Below are 17,229 nucleotides of genomic sequence, written 5' to 3'. Positions count from 1 at the left end.
ACTTAAAACTTAGGACCTTAGGATCTGTTCAAAAGTTCAAAAATGGTCCAGTAGGGCTTGAAATATAGCCTAGAAACCAATAATTCCTTCCCAGATCGAAATAATCGATGAAATCAAGTTGAAGGCCTGAAATTGACATTCTCGCTCGAACTTCAATTTTCGAAAAATATTATGACACTGATTGTAGCAAGAGCGACCTACTTGCTAAATTTTTTTTAACTCAACCCAAAAAGTACCCCTCTTTTGACAAGAGTACATTTAAAATCCAAGGTATGCAGCGGCCAACCCCTACCATCACGTCAAGGCATTTTTTATGACTCGACCAGACTTGACACTTTCTAATTTTTCAAATCATCCAAAATTGTTTTTAAACAAAATTAAAATTTCACTTTTTCTCAAAACTTCATCCCTCCAAAATCACCAAAACTTCAAATTTTGACTTTTTTTTCAAAATCTGAAGATTATGTCAAAAAACAAAACGCCAGGATAGGTACCCTGTCTCTGTGCAATTTTCTTTAAAATGTTGCATCCTAACTGAAATTTTGATGCCTGTGTCTTAATTATTAATTTGTTTTTAAATACTAGACCAAATTTAATAAAAGTTGACAGCTTGTTGTTGATAAAAAATGACCAATGAAATCTCTGTTACTTTTATTTTTTTTGGTTTTCAGATCAAAATAAATATAATAAGAAATGGATCAGCTTATACCGATTATAAACAAACTACAAGATGTCTTTAACACTGTTGGTTCAGAAGCAATACAACTGCCACAAATCGTTGTTGTTGGATCACAGGTAACTTGCTTAAAATATTTGTCTTCTTCTTAAGTTCTTGAGAGCTGGCTATTCATTGTCATCCCCTTTTGATAAAGATGGTCTCTGATTTTGCATCTGTTACTGAGGTAATTGGGTGTTGAAATTTTTTATTTGACAGGGAAAAATAAAGATAAAAGAAAGCTATAATTTTCTGAAGCTTTGGTCAAGGAAACTTTTTTGATCCCAAAACCTTTCAATGGGTGGGACCCAAGAGGATATGAGAAGAGGGCAAGTTTAATATTACCTTTTTGGAATATCTTTTGTCTGAAATAAGATGGGTGCAGGCCATTTTTCATGTCTTTTATGTGTCCTGATACTACCCCTCTTGAAATCACCAAAATTATGGTGAAGCTGCAGTTTTTATGAAAAAATACTCTGAAAATTCTCTTTTTGGTTACCGCTGGGCGCTGCCCTGTCCTTCTAGAACATGGCCTGGAGTGAACAATTTAAACTTGGACAATTTGTTTCATTATGAGCAGCAGAATACTTAATTAAATTCTTACTTTTTATTTCAAATTTAGAGCAGTGGTAAAAGTTCAGTATTGGAAAATATAGTTGGAAGAGACTTCTTACCAAGAGGTAACAGAAATTTGTTAGATCCATGCTGTATCACCCACAAAATCTTGTAACTCATGAATTTACACAGTATAAAATAAGAGTTTCTATAAGATACTAAGAGTTTTAATGTTTTTTCCAAGTAGTAAAAAGTCTTTTATTATGGTTTACAAGGATGTTTATAAATAGAACAATTCAGCCATAGAAAATTTGAAATTAGAAAAAACTACAGTATAATCCAATGACTTGTTGTTATCCAGGATCTGGTATTGTCACAAGACGTCCATTGATTTTGCAATTGATTCACATTCCACGATCAGCAGTTGATCAAGCAAGAATTGAGCAACAGCCTCACAACGAGGAAGAAAACAATGATAATTTTTATGATACTGAAGGTTTGCATAGTTATAAAGCCTTAAAATTTAAAAATGTTCCCAATTGTAGAACTGGGTATCTGGATGTACTAAGGCTATTATTTTTAGAACGGTAGTGAAGTTAAAGTTTGCAAATTTATTCACCTTACAAAATAAGGTGTCAAATCAAGGTAATTTTTGGTGTATTTTAAAAGGATTGCAGTCATATTACAGATTTCTATTTTTATAATTTTGCACCAAGAACCTTTATTTTGTATTTTCTTAGAATCTGATGGTTTGTCAGAAGGTAACGAAGAAGAAGATAAAATTCAAGAAGAAAAAAAGAATTTCCCCTCAGGAGAGGAGCCCAATGAATGGGGCAGATTCCTTCATACCAAAGAAAAGGTGAAGAAAGTTTAAAAATTATTTTGCCTTTTTCTGTCCCTGCAGGTCCCTGCATAACCAGTTTCATTCTGACTTAACAACAATTTTAACCAAATAAATGGGCTTCCCCACCCAAGACAGGGACTTCACTTTAAGCACTCTCACTAGGCTCTCTTCTACATTAACTCTTGAGCTAATTAGTGACATACTTTGTCGACTGAAATAACCAAGTTACTCCTTATTGGACCTACCTCCGGGTGCCCCGGTGGAGGTCCTATAAATTAACCCATGTCCGTTCGTCCGTTCGTTCGTCCGTTCGTCCGTTCGTCCGTCCGTCTGTTACCAGCTTTTCTCAGGATTGGCTCATTAGTTTTTTCTGATTTTTTGCACAATGATGCAAAATGGCAATGCCCAGAACGTGACGGAGCCCGATTTTTGGGAAAAAATTTATTTGGGCAAATTTGGGCCAAAAACTACCTAAAAATAGGGTTTTTTGGACTTTGTGCAAAATCCTGTCATTACTTTTTCCTGATTTTTTGTACAAAGATGGAGGGCAAGATTCTCTAAAGAATGGCTGAAGTGGTTTTTCCCGGAAAATTCTTATTCGCCTTAAAAAACGGATTTTCGTATTTTTGGGGAAATTCCCTTTAACCAAATAAGAAAATGTAGCTTTTAACAATGTTGACTCATTATTTTTTTCTGATTTTTTGCACAATGATGCAAAATGGCAATGCCTAAAATGTGTCGGAGCCCGATTTTTGAAAAAAAATATATTTGGGCAAATTTGGGCCAAAAACTGCCTAAAAATAGGGTTTTTTGGACTTTGTGCAAAATCCTGTCATTACTTTTTTCTGATTTTTTGTACAAAGATGGAGGGCAAGATTCTCTAAAGAATGACTGAAGTGTTTTTCCCGGGAAATTCTTATTCGCCTTGAAAGACGGATTTTCGTATTTTGGGGAAATTCCCTTTAACCAAATAAGAAAATATAGCTTTTCTCAATGTTGACTCATAATTTTTTTCTGATTTTTTGCACAATGATGCAAAATGGCAATGCCCAAAATGTGACGAAGCCAGATTTTTAAGGAAAATTATTTTGGGCAAATTTGGGCAAAAAACAGCTTAAAAGGTTTTTTGGGCCTGAATGGTTCAAGTGATTTTCGTATTTCGGGAAATTCCTTTTTACCATTTTACATTATTCAACACACAAGCTTTATTTTTCCATTCTGAATTTTTGTACAATTATTGGTACTTTTTTCTTATTTTCATCTGATGTTAATCATTAGGTAGGTCCATTCAGCATGTTGCTTGTTTTTTCTTATTTTTTAATAGAAATACTTTTTTGACTGAAAACTTTGATTAACCAAAATCCTTATTTTTTTTATTTTCTACAGAAATATTACAATTTTGAAACAATTCGTCAAGAAATTATTAATGAAACACAAAGAATTGCTGGCGATAACAAGGTTTGAATACTTAAATGGGATAATATTTTGCGGTGATTAAATTCCATGGATTTGGGTGTCATTTGCAAAATTAAGTTGCAATGGAAATTTGGAAAGGACTTATCTGCAAAATATTTTAGCATAAAACTCAAAAGATGTCAGATAATTACTTTAAAAAAATGTTAACTGGCATCAGAGAAGCGCTAATAATGCGTATTTCAACAACCAGTATGTATAACTTGGTGGTCAAAAGACATAAAATCATGAAAATAATGTCTCCTGATAATGCCATTCGAAATTTTTAATTATATTAAAAATATTAAAGCAATATTTTAATGGCTGTCCTGAAACAGCCTGAAATTTTCAATTTTGATGCGCTGAACTTTTTCTTCGTCCTGCTTCGTCCTTTAAAAAAACAGGTCAGTTTGATGTTGGTTAGACAGCAGCAAAATTGATTTTGTTTTATCTCTGTATAGGGTATAAGTGACCAGCCAATCAGCTTAAAGATCTACTCACCAAATGTAGTCAATCTTACACTGGTTGATTTGCCTGGTATGACAAAGGTAAATCTTGTGATTAGAATACTCAGGTGCCAAATAAAGACACGCACCTCGTCTTTTAACTATTCAATTTTATTTTTTCCAAACCCCTGGACCTTATTACAGGAGGGTCTTCCCAGTTTATTGATTTTTAGAAATTTTTTAACTATCGAAAGAAAAGTCCCTTAAATTGCGATTTACAGTGCTTTATTATATTCGACTACAAGTACAACATTCAAATTATTTTAAAGTATTTGGTTATAACCTTGAGTTGATCTCAATCTAAATTGTGTCTCTGTGTTTGTCCTACATCCTTGGTGGCAACCTGTAGATTTTCAAAATAAAAAAGGTTGGTTATGGCTAAAGCATTTTTAGCCCTTTGATTATTTGGTGAATATTTTTGAGATTGTGATTTTCTGGCCTGGGGACAAGTTTTTTTCTTCAAAACTTGGCTAAAACTTTTGACAGGTTGCTTGAAAAATGGTTTGAATGATAGGCTGAATTTTATATACTTGTTCCCTGAGCAAATACATAGGGGTAACCCATAGTGTCCTCCCCCCCCCCCTTTTAAAAGAAAATTCACCACACCTCATTGTAAAAACTCTGGACTTTCAATTTTTTTCTTCTTCTGACGATAGATTCTCTTCTTTGAATGATAGGGGGGGATTTTTTTTCAAATCTCAGGGGGGGGATTTAAAAGGGGGGAGAGGGATTTTTTTCCATTTTCTAGGGGGGGGATCAACCTACTAGGACACTATTCACTATTTCAACATTTTGGTCTACGGGCTGCTACGGGACAACTTTTTGAAATTCATCTATAGCCATTTCTAAAACCAAAATTTACCTCTTAGATACCTGTTGGTGACCAACCATTAGACATTGAAGTGCAAATCAGAACTTTGATCTTTAAGTATATTCAGAATCCGAATTCATTGATTCTAGCTGTTACAGCTGCTAACACTGATCTGGCAACATCAGAATCAATCAAAATTGCCAAAGAAGTTGATCCTGATGGTGGGTTCATTGCAACTCCTCTCCTTTATAAATATAAATTTGTCTCGATAATGGAGTTTTGACTTTTTTGTTTAAATAAAAATGGACTTGGATATTTTGTTTTAAAGGGAAAGTTTTTAATTTTCTCTTGAAAAATTTTCGAAAGATCATGAAAGGTTTTTATAGGGGATCTGTATCACATCATGTAAAAGAACCCTATTCCCGACTGTCAAAGGGTTGAGACAAGTTTCCATGATCATTTTGTAAACCTTTTAAATCTTTTTTGCCCAAATATCAGCGTTGTAGTAAATCAGTGCAAAGCTTCAAACTGAATAATAAAATATATTTTTTTTAATTGACATATTTCCATATTGATTTTTAGGGAACAGAACATTAGCCGTTATAACCAAGTTAGATTTGATGGATCATGGAACAGATGCTATGGATATCCTTTATGGAAGAGGTAAAACCCTGAAAAGATTTATTTTCCTTTTACATTCAGACAAACTGTGGATGTGTCCTAAAAATAAGCTCATAAAATATCCGACACATTGTCTATAATAAGAAATCTACTGTTATTTTTTTGCGACAGAAAAAAAAATTAATTTAGAATGAAAACATTTTCATTTTTCATCGCTTATGTATTTTTCCCTATCGCAAATAAAACAAGAGACTTCTAATTCCATTCATGTGTCTGGATTTTTTTTAAATTGCAATTCTGACTTGTAAATTCAATGATAAAAAGCTATAATATAACCTCTCTGTCATATCGTTCTGAACATCTTTTTGTCAATCAAATAAACAACAATTTCTTGTTGCAGTCATTCCTGTCAAACTTGGCATCATTGGTATTGTCAATCGAAGTCAATTGGACATCAATAATAAAAAGGTTTTTATAAAAAGAGTCCCAATTTTAATTAATTGCCCTCAACTTATGTTGAGTTAGACTCTAAAAATGTCTGTTTTTCTTTCTGTGTATCTGTCTGTCCCCTCCCCTTTTTTCATTTTTTCAAAATTTTCATTTTTTGGCCTAGGGACGAGTTTTAGCGTCAAAGCGAGGGTAGGCTAAATCTAACATTACTTATTGGTATAACAACTGGCCTTGGAGTGATGCAAAAGTTATTGAAGGCAGTGTAGTTTGCTTTCATGGTTAGAAGGTCTTTTTTTATCATATAAAAATGGCACTTGAAAAGGAATGTTCAATAAAAGTCTCGTAACTTTCGAATTCTTTTCTTCAGGCCATCAAAGATGCATTGGAGTCAGAGTTTACATACTTTCAAAAACATTACCCAATGATTGCCAATAGAAATGGCACCAAATATCTCACCAGAGTCCTCAATAAGGTCTGTCAATATTTTGTCTCTTTTTATTTGATTTGAACTTGAATAGGAATATCAAAGGTTTATTTTTGCCTTTTTGTCTTTATTCGTGAATTGGATTTTTAAGCTTTTGGCAATTTTAGATAGTAAATGAATTTCCATTGTTTCAATCGTTATATATACCTCTCATCAAAACAATAGAATCAATAACTTTGTATCAGCCTTCTGCTAGTTCTCTAAAAATTTATTGAGATCAGATACAATAAAAGCGCTATTCAGAATATGTTGCAATGTTTTCTGACATCACCTTTACGACATCTCATTAGTTACAGGTGGGATATCGGAAATAAGAAAGTCATATAATTTCGTGAAGTCATCGCAATACGGTGCATATTACACATTTTTTTTGGTTCCATAGTTACTGATGTCACACATTCGAAATTGTTTACCTAATTTGAAAGCTCGCGTCAATGTGATGTTATCACAGTACCAACAAGTCCTTAATTCTTACGGTGAACCTGTTGTCGACAAGGTAAAAGCAATATTGAGGGTGTCAACCAGTCCTGTCAACCAGTTTTGCCGAGTATATGTTTAATAGAATCAACTATATAATCAACTCGATTCGCCTCTACCAATTCGAACATTTACTTCCCTAATGGTGGAAATTACTTAAGTAAATGAAACATGAAAAACATCTCTTGCCAAATAAATTTCACATAAACTTGATGTTACTTTTAACAAAGATTTAATATTTCAACGAGGATTGAATTTGAAGTCTTTGCTAGTTGCAATTAATGACTTATTGAATTTATTCTTTCTCTTTTAGAATTCGACAATCTTGCAATTGTTGACAAAATTCGCATCGAATTATTGTGAAACTGTTGAAGGTACTTCAAGAAACATCACAACCTCCGAACTGTGAGTATATTGCGAATTACGAATTTAACCATTTTTCAGCAAAAAAAGTTTGAACCATCCATAAAAAAAATGAAAAAAAATCTGTCAAAAATAAGGGAAAACCGAAAATTTCGAAATTCTCGATTTTTTTCAAATTTTCTATCAACCGTAAAAATTAGTTCCCGCTAAAATTAGTTAGATCCCTTAAGGTAACTTGTAATCAACAACAACAACAATTTATAATTTTTCTTGGTTTGATTTACTGTATAATGTTTAAATCATAAAAGCTAAAAGAACTGATCTTCTATTACCTGTCATTTATTATTAAAAGCCTTTACAATGATGAGTATAATAAATTTATGCAAAATTATGCGTTTTAGGCAATAAGTATTGCTGAGTTTGATCCTCTTCAAATAAATCGAATTTTACAAAAACGAGTGCAATCACTTTAGATATAGAGGTTCCGCCATTATGGAAGCAAACGTTCGGATCGCCTCTACAGATCCAAACGTTACCTTCCATGCCATAACTGTGGAAATTACGTAGCCACAAAAAACCTCTAAATTCTGTATTTTTGTAGATGTGGAGGTGCACGTATCTGTTACATTTTCCATGATGTGTTTGGTAAACGGTTACAGAACTTGGATGCGATGAGTGGACTGACAACTAAAGATATCCTGACTGCTATAAGAAATGCCACTGTACGTATATTCGTTGAAATTATTGATGAAAGTCATACTAACAATAATAGCAGTATAGTAGCGGGCCAAGTCTCGGGTCCCGTGGCAACTTTTATAGGACTAAACGAAACCTGTTCCATTTCAAAGTTTAGTATATAATTAGAATTTTTTGAGAAGAGTCAAACTTTTAAGGCCCGGGAAAATCTTTTGTGACCAAAATAGTGACACCATAGGCAAAACTACAAGGAAAAATAAGGGGTAGGAGAAATAGCTTATTTTTGAAAGTCAAGATAAACGAAAATGATTGGTACCATTTGAAAGAGCACGAAATTCTGAGCAAAAAAATGTATTACAACAACTCTCTGACTAAAACACACAAAGAAATACAGCTGCTTGAAATTCAAAAACATAAGTAGTACTTTGAAATGAACAGATATGGTAGTGAAATCACTGATACTTTTCCCTCGAGACGCCAAGTAACTCCTTTCAAGTTAATTTTATCGACCCAATTATTTACGCGTCTTACACCTTGGGACTCTCTTATTCGATCTGAAGTTCATTCTAAAACTAATGACTATAGACACTTTATCATCATTCATGCAGTACCATGTTATATTATTTGTTGTTGGAAAGATATTTCGTGATCAAGCAGGATCAAGGAATCTAGAAAGACTCGAATAACAAAGAGAATTTCGTTAGCTTATACAAAATCACGCAGGAAAAAAAATCATATAATTAGTACTAGTAATCGTATGTTTTGGAGTACAATTAACGATTAATCACGAGTGACAAAGGAGAAAATAGTAAATAGCATATTATTTTATTTTCTCCTTTGTTACAATATTTCATTTAAGACATTGCATTTCGCCGTAGGGGCAAAAAGTGCTTATAGTGCAATTAACGATTAATTGCACTCTAGACCAATCAGATTCGAGTAATTTTGCACGACTGATGATTAAGGTTCAAATTGGTAGTTGACTGTAATCCAATTTATTCTTTATTTCCTGTACTTTTCTTTAGGGACCACGACCAGCACTCTTTGTACCGGAGATTTCATTCGAGTTGTTAGTGAAGCGACAAATTTCTAAACTGGAGGAACCAAGTTTACGATGCGTTGAAATGGTGCACGAAGAAATGCAACGTATTATTCAACACAGTTTACAACAGGTGAGTACCTCCTTATTTAAAGGTTTTGTTTTTACATAAGAGTGATATCATTTACCTACTCATCAATTTAATTTACAACCTTTTTCACATTGGATTAACAAGGTGTGGAGCAAAATTGGAGTTTGTCAAGTTTCGTGCCAGCTGAAGTATATATTTAGAATATTGTTAGAGTAAAGTTAAGTTTAATTAAAGTGTATTTTTTATCTACTGAATTTATGTAAAAATAAGGACGGTATGGTTCCAACTCGATCGTTATTGTAATTTAACCCCTACACTGATTTTCTAAACATTGATAATAACAATTAACAGTCCCTCTAACCCTTTCAACTGCCGTTCGTATTTTTTAAGGTTCGACCTATTTGCCACGGGAAAAAAAGAAGGTTCGACCTATTTGCCAGATGTCGGCATATGCCGACATGGGCAAAAGGTAGCGATTTTGACTTCATTTTCTGAATAATATATGAAGTATCAGCCAAGGACTATAATTTTGAGTTGAACATTGTTGAATAGTTATTTTTCAACATAGAAAAGCTATTAACTATTATCTTTTTTCATTTCAAACCATCTAATACAAAATCTTTGTAGAAGTGTTAAATTTTGCGGCAAAGGAATGGAAAGTGCCCATGTCGGCAAATCCCGACATCGACAAAGAAATCAAAAATGCTCATGTCGGCATATGCCGACATCGGCAGTTAAAGGGCTAAAGGGCTGTTCATATGGATGTGGGCTGGCCCGACTAGGTGAGGTAGGATAGATTTTCGAACGTCACGTGATTTATTTTTAGCCATTTGATTCGTCAAAAACTGCGACGTAACGTTTAAAAATCCATCCCACTTCGCCTAGCAGGGCCAGCCCGTCCCCATTTAAACAGCCCCTATAAGAGATCGTTCCTTTACTATTTTCCACGATATTAAGCATTAAAAAAAAAAACTCTCTCCATTTATTTTTCAGACAATAGAAATCCGACGATTCCCGAAGCTCCATGATCAGATAGTTGATGTTGTTAGTTCGTTACTTCAAAAAAGGTTACCGAGCACCAATGAAATGGTATGGTTGTTTTCTCTTCTTCACTCATATTCAATGTCTTGTTTGTAGACTTTGCTGGATTAAATACACCTCAAGAGTCAATTTAATAATCCAATAACGCAATACTCAATGGCTTTTAGATGGACAGTCTTTCGATTGTTTTCACGGTGTTCACGGCCAGCGGGCTATAAATGAACTGAAAAGAACATTGTAAGGAGCCATGAACCCCTCCTTCGTGATGCTGATAAACGCCTTTAACCTTTTGGTCATCGCTCCTTACCTGTGCATCTATCGATCATTGCTCCTTTTATCCAAAGCTGTATTCAAAGGGGGTTGCTCTCGAGTTAACCAAGATCAAGTGAGCTCGAATGTGTAAAATCACTGCTAGACGAAAACCGTTTTTTACCGCGTTTTAAAACAACTAAAAAATTTGGTTTGTGGGAAGGTACTAGCTATGCATTGTTGGTCTCAAAGCAAAAATTTGACATCATCCGACCATGGCAAATTCTAAACCAACTTCATTTAGTGTTTTCCATGTCAATATAGTATCACTCCTACAGTCTAAAATTTAATTAAGAACTTACAAATTGATAAATACTCGAATTAATACAACTATTCAATAGAACTTAAAGATAAGAATCTAAAAAGATAAGATTCACGTTATGTTTTTATTGCTGCAGGTCGAGAATCTGGTACATATCGAATTATCGTACATCAACACCAACCATCCGGATTTCAGTGACGGTGCATCTGTCGTTTCTTCCATGCTCGCTGCTAATGACTTGGTAAGGCTTCGAAAAAACTTTCTAACTTTCTGCAGTACACATTTTTTTCTTTATAAGCAACCAATTTGCTAAGGCTGCAACCCTGAAATTAGCCAAATTTTAACCATAAAAAACTTTTTAGATAATCTAAGCATGGAAAACGGTAGCCCTTGACCCAATAAGCATAATATGGTATGATATCAAGGGTGGTAAAAGAAAATTTTTCAGAAAATGAGCTAGAATGCCCAGCCATGACCCGAAAATTCGAGTTGCTTATAAAAAAATGTGTACACTATCCTCGTGGAAAAGCGAGTTATATAGAGTCTATTTGGAAAAGAGTTTCGTCCTTTATATCAAATTCAATCTCACTTTCGTTCTGGTCAAAAGTAAAATTATTCAAAGTTTTGGGATAAAAAGTAAGCTGTTCTGATTCGTTTTTTGCAACAAAAAAGAAGTATAATGTATCAATATGAAATGTGACTGACATTCATCTTGTCTTTTTAGAGAAGAAAACGGGAGCGCGCTAATATCGCACAAGCTGCCAAAGATGAGGTTAGTGGTTACACCGAACTCTTTCAAGTTTTTTATTGGAAAAAAGGTTTCTCTACTTCCTCGGGATTAACACTTTTCTGTTTAGTAGGGAGAAAACCCTTAGGTCCCGTGACATCTTTCATGCGACGCAACCAAACCTGGTTCATTTCAAAGAATGAAGTATTTCAAAGTCGATAAAACCTGAAAGCACTTATACCAATATATCAACATTCAAAGATGCGTTTTGAAGTTATTTCCGGTCGATTAACTCGAGTTACGTTGAGAAATCAAACTGAACTATTTCCACTTAAAGTCCTCTATATCGTTTTTTGAGGGCTTTCAATTGGTAAAAGTGGTTTCGGGTTATAATGATTTTGAAATTTCGTCAAATTTTAGGGGTGAAAAACTCTTTAAATACTTCATTCTTTGAAATGGACCAGGTTTGGTTGCGTCGCCTAAAAGATGTGTCCCAAGTATTTGCCCCTTACTAGTTTACATAAAGTAGAATATTGTTTTCAAAATTTCATGTCTTCTTTCAAGGAAAACGTAGCTGACCAACCCGTTGTAGCCAACGCCCCTCGTGCAGGAGGTGGTCTTAGTTTTGGTTGGGGCGGAAGAGGGCGTAATGCTGATGCAAGCGCAACAGCTGAAATCGTTCCACAACAAGAGTTGAAACTCCTCGATATTGTAAGTCAATTTTTATTCGTCCTTTCTTGGATGCTTATTTAGTTTTTTATATTTAATTGTTGACTTATCAAGGCTAAATATTGAAACTATTGTTTGAATTTGTAAAGGAAAATGTTAGAAAGACTATAATAAAAATAAGGGGTGGAACAATGAACAAAATCCCTGTTTTGAACCTTTTATCACGTCGGGAATTCCCTGTAAAAATACAGTTTTGACATCCCTACTTCCCCGTTTTCAAAAAGACTGAAGTGTTCGATTAATAATATGCAAGACTGTAATGCCTTCCCAAGTTTTATATTTCTACCCAATGAGTCACTTTAACAATGAAAAAGTGACGTTGTAGGTAGACTAGAGTCGTTTAAAATCCATGTAATACGTAATAGTTATCGGACAGTTGCGAGTACAATATGAGAAATATTTTACGAGTTCCGAGATTTTTCCGTACAATATTTTCCGAGCCTTTAGGCGAGGAAAATATACGGAAAATCTGGAACGAGTGAAATATTTCCATATTGTACGAGCAAATGTCTGATAACTGGTTTATCGGTGATTTATGCACTTTTTGTGTCGGAGGACACTTTTGTAGCAAAGTGACGTTAGATTGTTTCTACCGCTACAATGCAACAACATCTTTTCGTCAATTTATATTTTTACATGTAAAATACAAGATATATTGTACTCTTTTTAACCAATCAGATTGCAGATATTTTTTGGATCGCCGATAAAGTAATATTAGTGTTATAATAATGTAGGAAGCGTAACGGGATAATATGAGTTTGTCCCTTCGATCATTTGTTGCTTATTTCCTACTATGCAGTCTGAATGAATTAGTCGTCAGACTACGTTATTCATGATATGCACCACTGCAATGACTTCACGAAATTATACAACTTTTCTGTTTTTGTTCTACCCAATACGTCACTTTTTCTATTGTTTATTGAGTGACGTATTGGGTGGAATAGTTTAAAAGTTCTCAGAAGACTCTCCAGTGGTGCATATCATGAATTGGGTAAAGCGCCAGGGTAGTTACATAATGTCGCAAAAAGTCATTAAATATCCTGAATACCATTTCTCCCTTTTTCAGAATCAACCGAGGAATCGTGAATTATCAGATCGTGAACAAATGGATTCTGAATTGATTCGTAAGTGAATTTGTTCAACGACAGTTTCTTTTCTGTAACAACTAAAACATACTTTATGACAACTTAAAATATTCTATCGGAACCTTTTTAGTAAGGATTCTAACGTTCATGAATGTAAAGCCTGTAAAGCTCTTCTAACATTATTTTTTTATATTTTTTTCATCATACAATACATTCAAGGAAGAAATTTTGGCGGATTTGGTCAAAATCCGCCAAATTAAGTTCCCGCCAAATTTAATTTTTTCTGTCATCCGCCAAATTAAATTCAAATTTTAAAGTTGCTCTATTTATTCCCCCCAAATGTGTGCTATTTCAGACTTTAAAGCAGGTTTTTCCTTTTTTAATGGCGTTTTTGGACAAAAATGTGCTTCGTCTGCTAAATTAAATTCCCTCTGAAACAATTTTTTCGGCCATTCGCCAAATTAAATTCCCGCCAAAATTTCTTCCTTTAATGTATCATCATTCTTTAGGTGTTTCTTATTATAATGTCACCATTACTCATTTTGTATCCTTCAGAGCGCCTTATTCGTTCTTATTTCAACATCATTCGAAAGAACATTCAAGACAGGTAAATTATATACGCATTTCCATTCATCGCCTCCTTTAAAGAATTTTTGTTTAATTTATTTTTCAATTCATCCGATTCCAAATAATCAGGCTCCTTTCACCTAATGTTGACGTTCATATTTTTTTGGATAAAATCAGGGATAACAAGTTCGTAAGGTTATTTTATCGTCTCGTTTCCGCTGCTCCTGAGGTAGAAAAATTAGACCAAATTAATAAGCCCCACTGGAGTTTTCTATAAAAATCATTTTTTTGGCGGCGGTTGTCGAGGAAGTCATTTGAAGAAGGTCGATCGCCTTATTTAGATATCTATGGAAACTCGGTTACAGAGTTTCCTTAGAGTTTCCCTGAATTTCTTTATGCTTTAAGGGCTCTGACCATAGTCGGAAAATTTATTAAGGGAAAATTTATTAAGGGAATTGTGGATGAAACATTTGTTTTGGGTTCCTTGACACTTTTAACAGAAAGCTGCCTTTAAAAGTTGTTTGGTAATTTATTCTTTCAAGAGTAATTAAGAATGCAATTACAAAAATGACGTTATGAACTTTAAAAAGACGTTCGTAAAATGTTATATTACCCTAACTAACAGAAAGTGTATAACATGCCATAGTTTTGTTGGTCTGACTTATTCAACTATTTTTCTTTTCTTTCTTTATTTACAGTGTACCAAAAGCTGTGATGTGCTTCTTGGTGAATTACGTCAAAACAAAAATACAAAGCGACTTGGTTGAAAAACTCTACAAGGTTATAGAGCTAACTTTTTTTTTTGATGAGCATTCTTATACGTTACATCTTCAAATAAGTCTAGAAGAAATTAGATTTGAAGCTTTAGAGGTGTTTCAATTTGACTAAGTTACCTTTAACTTTTACCAAACATAAAAGAAAACATTATATTCATCATATTCATGACGTAATGTTTTCTACGAAAAGACCCCGGTTTTTGCCAGTAGTGGCAAATTATATACAACTTTTGTCTAGTTTAAATTTGCCACTACTGGCTAAAACCGGGGTATTTCCGTAGAAAACATTACATCATGAATATCATGAATTTGCATAAGAAATTCGATTTTTTTTAATCATCGTAATTTACATTAAGTTATATAACTTTGTCGAAACCAGACCTCTTCATCTAATATAAGGAACTTTTTCATAATCTTTATTTTTTCCATTGACAGCCTGAATTATTAGAGGACCTTTTGAGTGAAGCAGAACAAGTACACGTGCGTCGAAAAGAAGCTTCTGACATGTTACAGGTACCTTTGCCTTCATTGTGTTTAGCATCCCGGGGGTACTACCCTTGCCGTCCGACGGGGGTGTGCCGCTGATGTTTGAAAAATGGACCCTGCATGGGACTGAATATCCTTAAAACGGAACACTGCTACAGACTTCGAGTCTGCGAGGAAAAGTTAAGTTTTTCCGCTCGTCTTGCGCTCTTTGCACGCATAACGCCCGCCCCGCGCACGCAGACACGCGCTGCTGTTGTACGTTTCATTCCCATTTCTCGATTTTCACAATTGATTCGCAGCGGTTGCATTTTCATGCGAACCATGGTAATGATTTCAAAACGAGGCAATTGATGTTCGTGACGTGATTTATGAAAAGGTCTATCCCGAGAAGAATTTCCAGGATTCTAAGAAAAGATTTTTCTTCTTCCAGGGGGTAAAAACTGATTTTAGTAGGCCCACCCTCATTTAAAGATACTATAAAGAATTTTTCCATAGGGGTATTCACATATTGTCAAGAATTATTTGTGGTTCGAAAAGTCGTCCAACCCCCTCCTGTATGGATTTTTAATGGAGCAGCCCATTTTTTGCAGAAATTTAAAAGACAAAGGAAGTAATATTTTTTTATTTCCCTTTCTCTTTTCAGGCATTACAAAGAGCTGCTCATATTATTTCAGAGATTCGCGACTCGCATATTTGGTAAAAACAAGAAGCGAAATTTGTTCTACGCATGCGTATGAAACATCTTATAAGTAGGTAGCTGTATTTATTTGATAATATGCAAGCAAAACTATTTTGATATCTTTACTTGTACAGTATTAAAATTATTGTAAAATTAATCACTTCTTTATTAGAACATTGCTTGTTTGGTTGCTACTTAGCTTGCTGCTAGTATACTAAATCTGTATCATTTTCAGAGTGGTAGATATTTTTACAGTCAACATTGCATTTAGTGATGTACAGGAGGTCTTAACCATGATAAGATGCGCTTCATGATTATTTACGTGGATTTCCCAAAGAAGTTTTAGAACTTTTGAGTTAGTAATGAGATGAATTTTTGAGACCTGTGTTAAGTATCTCCTTTCAAAATAAGTCTTCACACGGACGTTGATTTTTGTAACAATTAATCTCTTTAAAATTTGAACAAATAGTAAGCTTGACTATTTAATTTAACCATGAAAATTTCCAGGGCCGGTTAATTTGCCATCTCCCTATACACCTTTTCGACCGTAGCCACCAATTGCCGCGCGGGCATTTTTTTGTCTGCTTTATCCCACTAAAACCGTCCCAGTCCTTTTTTCACACATACAGACAATAGAAAAATGCGTCAAAAAGGATTGGGACGGTTTTAGTGGGATAAAGCGGACAAAAAAATGCCCGCGCGGCAATTGGTTGCTACGGTCGAAAGGGTGTATTCTTAGAACACTCTTGCTCTTACGCAATTATAACATTTGATTGAAATTATTATGTATGAAAAATTTACCATTTAAAGTGGGTCTGAAATTGGGCCCTACAGTTTTTGTTGATACTTATTTGTTCTCACAAGTAGTGCTAATTTAAACGAATTTTTGAAATTCTACAGTTTGATTTTTCTACTGGCATCTATTAAATCGACTTAAAAATTTGACTTAAAAAAAAGAGCTTCAAATACACTATTGTCGGTTAGATCAATGAAATTTTGTCATGCATTAATATAACAATACTTTGAATTGAAAATTTATCCTTTTCAAAGCATTATTTTATGTATATTATAGTTTTGTTTGGAAATAAAAATATTTTTTATTTAATCTGTTGTCTTTTTCTCAAGATTCAATCTCTGAAGACCCTTACCCTACTTTTAGTTCTCGAACATAGCCCCGCATTTGAAAAACAAGATAATTCCATTACAGTGAAATCTACTTAACTCGAACCTCTATAACTCGAATGTCTCCTTAAAAAAATCGCGAAATTTGCTGGATTTAATACACTCTTCTCGAGATGCATAAATTTATTGTTGTCCTCGTTTTCAAACAGATTTCATTCTCTTTTGGCAAACGCATGCGCGTAAGCAAAATTTACAAAATTTCAATGATATGCGGGCCCTAAAAGTGGAAATTCAGTTATTTTCACGATTTTTTTCGTCTAGCCGCTATTCCACCATGTTTAG

At 34.1% G+C, this 17,229-nt stretch overlaps 1 protein-coding gene across 1 annotated transcript; it reads left to right on the top strand.

Moving 5' to 3' along the window:
- Window positions 1-671: 671 nt before the first annotated feature.
- Window positions 672-15,973, top strand: LOC136798638 (dynamin-1-like protein). The gene is made up of 23 exons (XM_067055282.1): window positions 672-795; window positions 1,338-1,395; window positions 1,632-1,766; window positions 2,011-2,129; window positions 3,501-3,572; window positions 4,028-4,114; window positions 4,942-5,104; window positions 5,466-5,546; window positions 5,905-5,972; window positions 6,322-6,426; window positions 6,821-6,934; window positions 7,229-7,320; window positions 7,880-8,000; window positions 9,000-9,146; window positions 10,098-10,193; window positions 10,853-10,957; window positions 11,441-11,488; window positions 12,008-12,154; window positions 13,239-13,296; window positions 13,813-13,864; window positions 14,523-14,604; window positions 15,036-15,113; window positions 15,730-15,973. Exons 1-23 carry the CDS (start codon window positions 694-696, stop codon window positions 15,784-15,786), a joined length of 2,187 nt encoding a protein of 728 aa, XP_066911383.1. The 5' UTR covers window positions 672-693; the 3' UTR covers window positions 15,787-15,973.
- Window positions 15,974-17,229: the final 1,256 nt, after the last annotated feature.

This window comes from Clytia hemisphaerica, unplaced genomic scaffold, assembly GCF_902728285.1.
Source record: "Clytia hemisphaerica strain Z4C2 unplaced genomic scaffold, Clytia hemisphaerica genome assembly, whole genome shotgun sequence".
Taxonomy (NCBI): domain Eukaryota; kingdom Metazoa; phylum Cnidaria; class Hydrozoa; order Leptothecata; family Clytiidae; genus Clytia; species Clytia hemisphaerica.
This window is presented reverse-complemented; position numbering and strand designations above follow the sequence as displayed.

Excerpts from the sequence above, each read along its gene's own strand:
- LOC136798638 (XM_067055282.1), top strand. The coding sequence starts at position 694 with ATGGATCAGCTTATACCGATTATAAACAAACTACAAGATGTCTTTAAC. Across the intron at positions 5,105-5,465 it reads CAAAGAAGTTGATCCTGATG|GGAACAGAACATTAGCCGTT; the intron begins GTGGGTTCATTG and ends ATTGATTTTTAG. Across the intron at positions 5,547-5,904 it reads GGATATCCTTTATGGAAGAG|TCATTCCTGTCAAACTTGGC; the intron begins GTAAAACCCTGA and ends TTCTTGTTGCAG.